Here is a 10,769-nt window from a genome sequence, read left to right as displayed (position 1 = left end):
TGAAAATGGACAGTTCTTATTTTATTGGCATTGAAAGATTTTCAATCCAGAAAGTCGTATCCATAGAGTGAGAGTGCAATACATGAGAATTTGACAGCTTGGTATACATTTTGAAAGCTAAAACTACACATGAATTACCTCTGAAAGAAAATACAGTATCCTGAATTGACATGATGCACTATTCTTGCAGAACAGCCCATTCTGTTGGCAACATACAAAATGAGGGGAAAACTATAAAACTTTTTATACTTTTTTTTAAGTAAACAGTGCGTAGTTATTGCTATTTGATTGCACATCATTTACAGAGCTGTGCAAAAATATAAAGTAAATTGTGATAATTGCTTTCATGAAATAGCAACCTGGTATTTTTGAGAATGTATGTCTTTTAAGTTTCTATACACCATAAAACTCATCTTAGTGTATATGACGCCTCTTAAGATATGTTTCTTCATTGTACTTGCAGATGCCTTCCAGCACATTCTAGATTCCACCAACAAACAATCACAGGATTATTTATTTTGACATAATATTAAATATCCCAGCGTAAACTCCTCTCATCGTCCTCATCCTCCCACGTCCTCTCGTCACTTTCACGATCAGCCATTTGCTGGCCCTGTGATTCAGGGTCTCAAGTCTCGCATCTGTTTCTTCAACACACAAGGAGAGAAAAAGCTCAAGAAGACCCTGTTTGGAGAGTCCGATCCAGATTAGTTACTGGCAACAGCCACTGCAATGCAGAGATTTCCTGCTTGTTTTTGCAGGTTGTGGGAATGAATCTTGGCAGCTGATTTTAAAACTTCTCCTAGAAAACAAAATGAGATGGTGGAGTTGCTTCAGTGGGAGCCCGTGTTTCTGAGATGAGACTGTGCTCCAGCAACAAGCAAGGAAAGAAAAGACACTTTTCCATTACAAACACAAAGAAATCAGTGCATACTAATACAGATACATACATCTCGTACGGACACATACATCTCGCATTAGTGTTTCATGTCAGTAGCCCAAAACCCTCTTACTTTGATTTAGATTAAACTTACTCAATCATAAGAATTAGTCAAAGACAAACACATTCCCAATCCAAATATAGTGTTTAAACTTCATATAACAATAACCTTGCTTGTGTTAAACCGGAGCCCAGAGAAAACTGGTTGAATGTTACAGAAGGAAAGACAAAAGGCAGACGGCTTATTTACAGCTGCATCGTTTAGATGTATCTCAACACCACAGTTAGTCGGTCAGGGAGATTGTCCGTCTTGTTAAATGTTGATACTGTAAATCCCACACGTATGGTGTTGTTAGTATGTGGGTTAGCAGATCTGCGATGGGCCTGTTGCAGGCCGCAGGTCTGACTCAGAGGTGAGACAGAGATGAGATTGAGATGTCAGACCCGTGTTAGGAAGTTCAGGCTGAGGGAAGCAGGGATGTGTACGGTTTCCAGACTGAGCGCTGATGGAGTGTAAGGGAAGAGCACAGGGAAGGTGTATTTAGTGTCTACCAGCAGTTGGTTGTTCTCTATTCGATCTTGGAGGCGATTCTGCGAAGGGAAATAAGAGTATTTATTAGACATGCTCATTAAGACCATACCTTATACCAGCTTTTGATACTGTTGAATGATCTAATACACTTCTTGTTCAAAAAGCCCTTCTTTGAGAGGTATTAAAGAGATAATTCATTCAAAAATTTAAATTCTGTCATTTATTACACATCCTCATGTCGTTTCGAATCCGTAAGATCTTTGTTAATCTTTGGAACACAAAACGTTCAAGGCCCAAAAAGGTAGTAACAGGGTTCGTACAGATACTGTAAAATAAAATTCCAGGACTTTCAAAGGAATTTTCAAGCACTATTTTTTTGATTTTCAAGGACTTCAGAGATCTTACTTTTGGTTTGATGTTTTCTACTATTTAAGAATTTTTTTTTTGATAAAACAGATGCGCAAAACCATTCCAACAAGTCCCGATTTTAATCAAATGATTTGCACCCTGCGCTCCTAGGTTCCAATCTAAAGCAAAAGATGCGCAAACCCACACCAAAGTTCTGATCTAAATTAAATGATTTGTGATCCATGCTCCGAAATCCCGATCTGAATAATAATTCGCTAACCATCATTTCAGATTAAGACTCCGAGCGCGGAGTGCGAATCATTTAATTTGCGGAATGACTAAAGAACCCGCTCCGAAGTCCCGATCTGAATCAAATGATTTGCTAACCTGCTTCTACGTCTTGATCTGAATCTAATTATTTGTGACATGCAAAGTTCCGATCTAAATCAAATGATTCGCAATATGTGACTTGAGGTTTAGATCTAAATCAATTGATTTGTGATACGCAAAGTTCTGATTTGAATCAAATGATTTTCACAATACGCAAAGTTCCGATCTAAATCCAGTGATTCACAAACCTTCGAATCTGAATTCACGAACCATCACGAACCCCGATCTGAATCAAATGATTTGGTATACGCAAAATTCGGATCTAAAAAATCGATTCGCAAACGCGCTTCGAAGTCCTGATCTAAATCAAATGATTCGCAATACGCGATTTGAAGGTCTGATCTGAATTTAATTATTCGCGATACGCAAAGTTCTGATCTCAAGCATATGATTTGCGATATGCGGCTTGAGGTTCCAATCTAAATCAATTGATTCACGGTAAGAAAAATTCCGATCTAAATAAAAAGATTTGCGAACTCACTTCGAAGTCCTGATCTAAATCAAATTATTTGCGATACGCTGTTCAAAGGCCCGATCTGAATTAAACGATTTAAGATACACGATCTCAATCAAGTGATTCATGATACGTGAAGTTCCAATCTAAATCAAATGATTCACGATCCATGCTTTAAAATCCAAATCTAAATAATGATTTGCGAACTATCATTTCAGATCAGGACATGGAGCAAGGATCGAGAATCATTTCCGAAGTCCCGATCTGAATCTAATGACTTGTGATACACAAAGTTCTGATGTAAATCAAATGATTCGCAATACGCGACTTGAGGTTCAGATCTAAATCAATTGATTTGCAATACGCAAAGTTCCGATCTGAATCAAATGATTTGCGATATGCGATTTGAAGGCCCAATCTGAATCAAATGATTTTCGCAAAATATGCAAAGTTCTGATCTAAAAAAAACGATTCTCAAACCCGCTTCAAAGTTCCGATGTAAATCAAATGATTTGCGATACCTGAATTGAGGTTCAGATCTAAAGCAATTGATTTGCGATACACGCATTTCTGATCTCAATCAAATGATTTGTGAACCCACTCTAAAGTGCTAATATAAATAAAATGATTCACGATATGCAAAGTTCTGATCTAAATCAAATGATTTGCTATCCACGCTCCGAAGTCCCGATCTAAATAATGTTTTGTGAACCATCATTTCAGATCAGGACTCTGAGGTTCTGATCTAAATCAACCGATTCGCAAAATTGCTTCAAAGTCCTGATCTAAATCAAATGATTCATGATACGCGATTTGAAGCCCAATCCACGCTCCTAGGTTCTGATCTAAATCCACTGATTTACGATATACAAAGTTTCCTATGCCTTTAAGAGTTTTACTGATTTTGGTATAAACTACTAAAATTTTTGTTTACCCTAGAAAGTGTATGTCTGTATGTCTCTTATGAAAGCTTTACCTGTATGTCTCTTATGAAAGACACAGTGACTCGTTCCTCAAATTCATTGAGTGGTGTGTACAAGTTGAGGATCTTCACAATCTGAGGTGAAGTAGAATAGCATTATTAAGTCAATGAAAACAACATAAACAATAAATAAAGGGAAAAAAAGAGAGTGTTAAATGTCTACCTGCTGTAAGCTGAGGGCGGTACAGAGCGAGCAAATGGCCTCTGCGTCTTGGGAGGTCTTCTTCTTAACCTGCAGCAGCTGGGCGGCCTGGATAACAGGTTCCATGGTGGCTGCGGCTCCACTCTGGTGCAGATTCTTTCCTCTCAGCCACTCCTCCAACTGACTGATGTTGTACCTGGAATGACACCAATGAGACGGTTGTTACATTCATCTGACATTGCTGAAGATTTAACAAGGACACAGATTTGCCTGAGAGCATGAAATGTGTACCTGAGCTGCATGCCAGTACTCCAAGAGCAGACATCTTTGCGCAGCAGTAGGTTGTTGAGGGTCACTGCGTTGATGGAGTAGAAGAGCTGGCGAACCACCTGCTGGCTGATCTCAGGGTCCAGGCCGTGGTCCGCCATGATGGTGTAAAACTGTCCCAGTTGCCTGATCAGGGCCTGCAGGGTGTAGCCCACTGGACCTCCGCTTTCACAGTCCAAACTAGAGGAGCGGTTCCTGTAGCCCATGGGCTTCACTCCAGCAAGGCTGGGGATGCTCTCGCTCTCAAGCATAGCAGAAACTGACAAAATCAAACATGTTTTCATTATTAAATATCAGAATGTGCAAACAATTCCAGTTTTAGTGTTTATAGTGGTCCAGTGTCTAACTGTACCTACCAATCATGGGTTGCATGATGCCTTCCGCTACTTTGATGAGCTGCTGATAGATCTGGATTGAAAGGTCACTCAGAACCTGCCGATACTCGGCCAGGTCAAAGTTCTTCAGGCAGTGCTCGTTCTGCTTGGTAGTGTTCTGTGTCATGAACGCCTATGACAGGAAGCAAGAGCCAAATCATACCAGTGATCTACACAGGGTCGCCTGAGGCTTAAAGGAATAGTTCACACAAGAATGAAAATTCTGTTATTAATTACTCACCCTTGTGTTGTTCCAAAAATGTAAGACCCTTGTTCATTGGAACACAAATTAAGATACTTTTGATGAAATCCAAGAGCTTTCTGACCCTGCATAGATAGCAACTCAACTGACATGTTCACGGTAGTTCAAGGTCATTTTTTCTCTTCCATTTCAGTCGCTGACGTGCAGTCACAATAGTAGTACGACGCATGCGAGTGTACTCAGTGACACTGATGTCACATGGACTATTTTAATAATGTCCTTACTACCTTTCTGGCCTTGAACATCATACTTGAGTTGCTGTCTATGCAGGGTCAGAAAGCTCTCCGATTTCATCAAAAATATCTTAATTTGTGTTCCAAGATGAAAGAAGGTCTTACAGGTTTGGAACTACATGAGAGTGAGTGATTAATGACAGAATTTTTTAATTTTTTTGTGAACTTGCCCTTAAAAACCACACTTTTTACACATTATCTATACTTAACTGCTGGTTAAATGTGTTAAAATATGGTACATGGAACTGGCTCTTATATTTGCAGCTGAATTCATCACCGGAAAAGATAAAATAGCCACAGTAAAATCTTACCTCATCCCCACTGTACTGCTTCAGACAGTGCAGAAGTCTACTAGCATTTGCCAGCCAGAAGGAGGTCATCTCAAAGTCATCGTTGTTTCTCTGGAGAGAAGATTAAAAAACAATCATTATGGTCTTATATATTACCGTTTTCAAATTTGGGGTCAAGTTTTGGTTACAAATGTCTTTATAGAAACTATTGATCAATTTAATGCATCCTTGCTGAATAAAAGTATTTATTTTTAGAAGACTTCTATGGCTTAATATAACGTAAATAATGTCTCTTACTAAATTATGTAGTAGAAAACCCATAAAAGATTTACATTACTAAAAAATCCACATTGTTTTATTCATATTTGGGGGGTGCAAATTATTTCGATAATGTGAAATGGTTGCACTCAGTGAGCTACTGGCGCTACGTCTTGTTTTTTTACAACAACACAACTTAGAAAATAAAATACTGATATGATGCAACATTGCATGGCTTTTGGGTGTAATTTTCAGCCGAAGGGCAACAAGAGAAGCAATGCAACTCTTCAATGCTTTCTTAGCAATAAGAAGAGGAAAAAAGAATGGGAAGATACCTGTGGATAAATAAAACTTCCTAAAGACCAGTGTCTTTGTTCTTTCCACTTTAGCCTTGATGCCTTTAAGGCTTTTAGTAGACCACAGCAACTAAAAGAACTTACAAACGGCAGAGACAAAAAAACACTAGATGCCATTCTGGCAGGATGTAAATTTGTCATGACACTGAAAGAGTCTCAGCACTCAATATCCGGGGCGTTTAGACACCTTCTGGGGGGAAATAAATCAATGGTACGGCTTTTCGTTTAAGTCTATTCTTATATCCATCGCCACCTGTAAGCTCTTTCAGTAGCTGTGGTCATTGTATCAGTGTTTTATTTTCTGCGTTGTGTTGCAGCAATAAGTGCCAGTAGTGCAGGAAGTGCAACCATATCTTGTCATCGAAATAATGGCACCACCCCATAACGTGTTTTTTTTAAATAGCAAATCTAAAAAGTCTTATAACTTGGAGTTCATTTATAAACTCAAATTTTTGAATAGTAGTGTAGCTGGTTTGAATTCTGTGAGTGTGTTGATGTGACTACATACAGTATACATACCTTCAGGACCTTTTTGATGGCATTGATTGTTGTGGTAAGGAGTGAATGAACTTTCTGGTCATCATTGATGTAGTCGGCATGACGGATACACATGAAGAGGATGTAGGCGGGGAGGCAGGGGACAGTGGCCGACACAGCATTGGGCTTCATGTCTAAAAACAAAACCTGTGTATTTATCACAGATACAGGACTTCCACATTAAAACATGCCTGTAACATGCATGTAACCACACATACCTGTAATCAAACTCTTGACCAGCAAGGCCTCGTCTTCTTTGTAGTACTCCAGCATGCCTTCAAAGTCCTTTTCTTTCCTTTGTACGGTGACCTGACGAGTCAGCTCTGGTCTGCTCTTAGTGGCCTGAGACACTGTATGAAGAATAACAGCACATCAGCAATTGGAGATAACTACGAGACAACATTAAACACACAGATAAAAGGCAGATGTTTCACCTTCCAGCTCTTGCACTTTCTTCATATAGATCCTCAACTGCTTCTTCAACTTCTTCTCATTCTTCTCCAACTTCTCAACAAGTTCCTTCAGATCCTGGAGAACAATCATCAATCATCAGCATAATCTTGAGTGAGAATGTCAATATTGTGTTGGATATAATGATACTTTGCAGCTTTTTTTAACCAATGGATAATACTTTTGAGGACTCACTGAAAAATAATTACTGTTTTAGCAAAACTGATTGTGCAAAATCAGAATTTTTGAGATTTTTCTTATCCCAATAGCAAACATAATTCAGCAACACCTCATTTACTCACTCTCAAGCCATCCTAAGTGTCTATGACCAGCTTTTTTTAGACGAATACAAAAGTTATATTAAAAAATGCCCTGGCTCCTCCAAGCTTTATAATGGCAGTGAATAGCAGTTGATATTTTTCTTTAACAAACGCATTGATTCGCTTCAGTAAGCCTTTATTAACCCACTTATGATTTATTATGCATTTATAATGCACTTTGTATGATGGATGGATGCACTTTATTGGGCTTTAAAATCTCAAAAGCCATTCACTACCATTATAAAGCTTAGAAGAGACAGGACATTTATTAATATAACTTTGTATTCATCTGAAACTAGTAAGTCATATACATCCAGAATGGCTCGAGGGTAAGTAAGTCAAAGGTTAATTTTAATTTTTTGGGTGAACTAGCCCTTTAATTTAAAATATATTCTCTGAAAATACAATTGATCTTGTTTTAAGGATATCTAGACGACAATAATACTGATTACAAGAACACAAAAATGATATTTGATAGAAGGTCTCACTAGGTTTTCATTGGTGAGGCGTGTGATCTCCTGCTGCACGCTGAACTCCACCAGAGCTTCAGGAGAAAGTGTGGAGAAGTGGTCCAGCACTTCCTGCTTCTTCTCCAGATTGTCCTTCAGCAGTTCGATTTGCGTGTGGAGAGCTTCTAACTCATCCTTGTGCGTTCGAGATTGCGTCTGCAGCTGGGCCTCCAGCAGCCTGAACACATACAAACATGCCACACTATGGTATAAGTGGGTGTAAACTGCGTAGATACTTCAGTTAGCCCTCAAAAGTGACAAAGATCTATTGCCTCGAAATTCAGTTAAACCTGGAGGGAAATCCAAGAAATTTAAAGCACAACCTGGCAACTTGCTTTAGACCCTGGTAGGCCAGGCCAAACTCTCCATCTTCATTCAAATAACCCCAGTCTTGTGCTTTACTGGCGTCCGAGTAACGGAGAGCCAAAGAGACAGAGAAGAAGCAGCAGCAGCAGCAGCAGCAGACAGACAGGAGAGAAAGCAAAAGAGAAGAATGACAAGATGGCAGGGTCAGTTAGTGTAGCAAAGCAAGGCATGGCAGGTTAGATTAGTCTGTGAAGACGTCAGCTTGAGCATGAGGGCACATCTGAACTACCCATCTCCATTTCATCCATATTTTCTTCGAGTAAAGAGGTCATGTAGCTGATATGACTTTGATTATTTCTTGGGGATATAATGTTTCAGTTTTTGTAGGTGAGCTGACTGCCCAAGCAATGTCTGTAAGGAGATGTGGCACTCACAGGAAATGAGAAATAGAAAAAAAGAGGAAAAACGCATGCATGAGAAATCAGAGTTTAAAGTTCCCAGTCCTGAGACCACAGAGTACAAAAACATATTCTTTCACAGGTAACGAGTACCTCATCTAACATCTGTCACTCTCCGTAAAAGACCACTTTGAAAATGTGACAGAGAGAAAGTGTCATCAATTCAGAGCAGCCTAGATATTGAACAGTGTAAGTTAAAATTTAACAGAAACTGGTCAGATGTAAAAAGATAAAAAGCTAGAGACGAAAATTTAAATAGAATGTACTGTGGCACCTTTTTTAATACACTATTTAGAGTCTAAAATTAACCCTTAGTAAGTGCCAAATAAGAGCTTTTGTGAGTTTATAAGCTGGTTAGTAACCTTATTTGAAACTGCAATTTAATACAGTACAGGTCAAAAGTTTTTGAACAGTGAGATTTTTGAAGTTTTTAAAGTCTCTTCTGCTCACCAAGCCCACATTTATTTGATCCGAAATACAGCAAATCAGTAATATTGTAAAATATTGCTACTATTTAAAATAACTGCTTTATATTTGAATATATTTTAAAATGTAACTTATTCCTGTAATAAAAAGCTAGATTTTCAGCAGCATTACTCCAGTCTTTAGTGTCACTTAAAGAAATATTTTTAATTATTATCAATATTTAAACAATTCAGTTATTTTTCAGGATTCTTTGATAAATAGAAAGATTTAAAGATCAGCATTTATCTGAAATAAGCTTTTGTAATATTATACACATTTAAATGCCTTGATTATAGGAAATGATAGAAATTAATACTTTTATTTAGCAAAGATTCTTTAAATGTATCAAAAGTGATGATAGAGATGTTTATAATGTTACAAAGGATTTCTATTTCATATAAATGCTGTTCTTCAGAATTTTCTATTCACCAAAGAAACCTGAAAAAAATTATACTCAGCTGTTTTCAACATAATAATAATAGTAATAATAATAACAATAATAATATTAATAATAGAAAACATTTTATTTTGAGCAGCAAATCAGAATATTAAAATGATTTCCAAAGGATCATGTGACTGGAGTAATGATGCTAAAAATTCAGCTTTAAAATCACAGGAATAAGTTACATTTTAAAATATATTTAAATAAAAAGCAGTTATTTTAAATAGTAAATGAAATTATGTAATTTGAAATGTTAATATTTTTTAACATGATATAAGTCTTTACTGTTACTTTTGATCAATTTAATGCATCCTTGCTGAAAAAAAAGAATTAATCTAAAACCCTAAACTGTTGTGACATGATTTAAATCAGACATTTACTTTTTAAGTTTAAATTTACCTTAACAAAAAATAGCAATTTTTAATTTTCTAAAACTCCATGTCTGCGTCTAAAAACTGCAAACCTCTTTATTTAGTTGGTTTTAGAAGTATCATTTGCTGCCTATAATATCCTACAATCCTGTGTAGTTAAGAATAAAAACTGTATCATTTTTTTCTTCAATTTTTACCAAGAAAAAAAAAAAACACTGTAGTCACTAAATACGTTCTTGGTTATCGCTAAAGCTCACCTTTGTTTTAGATCATTAGATAATGCTGTAGTGCAACAGAATAAAAAAATATAAAAAATGTCATATGGAACTGTTTTTGAATTCAAGTTTTGAACTAGTATGAATGCAAAATAAAAGTTTAATGGCATACAAATATGCATGGCCAATAACTCACCATGATCAAATTGCGGTCTATAAATTTGACAGAACTTTTGCAGATAACTTTTAAAATTTAAGCTTTTAGACTACGAGTGCTTGCGTGAGGCAGCACTATGCTAATAGGTGTACTCAGAGGTGTACTGCTGTAAATGAAAGCAGGAGGAGCATAAAGAGCTGAATCAGAGAGCTCAGATGAACAGTCAATACCACTGGTTTCCATCTTCATTAACAAAGACGAATGAGTACGAGGAGGAGAGCTGGTGTCACTTTAAAAGCCTTTCATTATGCAGATTGGACTACTTACTTCTTTAAATCAGGCGAGTCAACGGCGTCCTCCGAATCCACAGGCTTCTTGTTGTTGGTCCATTCTGATACATCATTGGAATCCTATTTGAATGAAACAAATACATCAATAGTGTACAACAATAACAAGTGCAGTTATGCATCCTTTTGAGAAAAAAAGTTTTTTATCTTACGGACACTCCATTTCAGGCAACTCATAAAACTTATAACAGCAAGAATGAGAAAAAGAGAAAGAGTTTTCTTTCCCGAGCATAATCAATGCTGACAATGATTCGCCCACCTCAGCAGATTCAGACAGGCAGGTGGATATAAAGCCATTTTCACT

The 10,769-nt window shown here is 37.2% G+C and overlaps 1 protein-coding gene across 1 annotated transcript in view; it reads right to left on the bottom strand.

Moving 5' to 3' along the window:
- myo5b (myosin VB) overlaps window positions 1-10,769 on the bottom strand; it is a 72,622-nt gene continuing 61,853 nt past the window's right edge. The window contains exons 28-39 of the mRNA XM_073823991.1: window positions 10,446-10,528; window positions 8,028-8,105; window positions 7,684-7,882; window positions 6,860-6,953; window positions 6,644-6,775; window positions 6,408-6,559; window positions 5,296-5,385; window positions 4,472-4,622; window positions 4,080-4,374; window positions 3,810-3,984; window positions 3,641-3,721; window positions 1-1,531 (exon numbers count right to left, since the gene is read on the bottom strand). Coding sequence (XP_073680092.1) covers window positions 1,379-1,531; window positions 3,641-3,721; window positions 3,810-3,984; window positions 4,080-4,374; window positions 4,472-4,622; window positions 5,296-5,385; window positions 6,408-6,559; window positions 6,644-6,775; window positions 6,860-6,953; window positions 7,684-7,882; window positions 8,028-8,105; window positions 10,446-10,528 — 1,683 coding nt within the window. The 3' untranslated portion in view covers window positions 1-1,378. The remainder of the gene's footprint in view (window positions 1,532-3,640; window positions 3,722-3,809; window positions 3,985-4,079; window positions 4,375-4,471; window positions 4,623-5,295; window positions 5,386-6,407; window positions 6,560-6,643; window positions 6,776-6,859; window positions 6,954-7,683; window positions 7,883-8,027; window positions 8,106-10,445; window positions 10,529-10,769) is intronic.

Source organism: Garra rufa, chromosome 19 (genome assembly GCF_049309525.1).
Source record: "Garra rufa chromosome 19, GarRuf1.0, whole genome shotgun sequence".
Lineage (NCBI taxonomy): Eukaryota > Metazoa > Chordata > Actinopteri > Cypriniformes > Cyprinidae > Garra > Garra rufa.
Note: the sequence above shows the minus strand (reverse complement) of the source record. Positions and strands in the feature narration are given on the sequence as shown.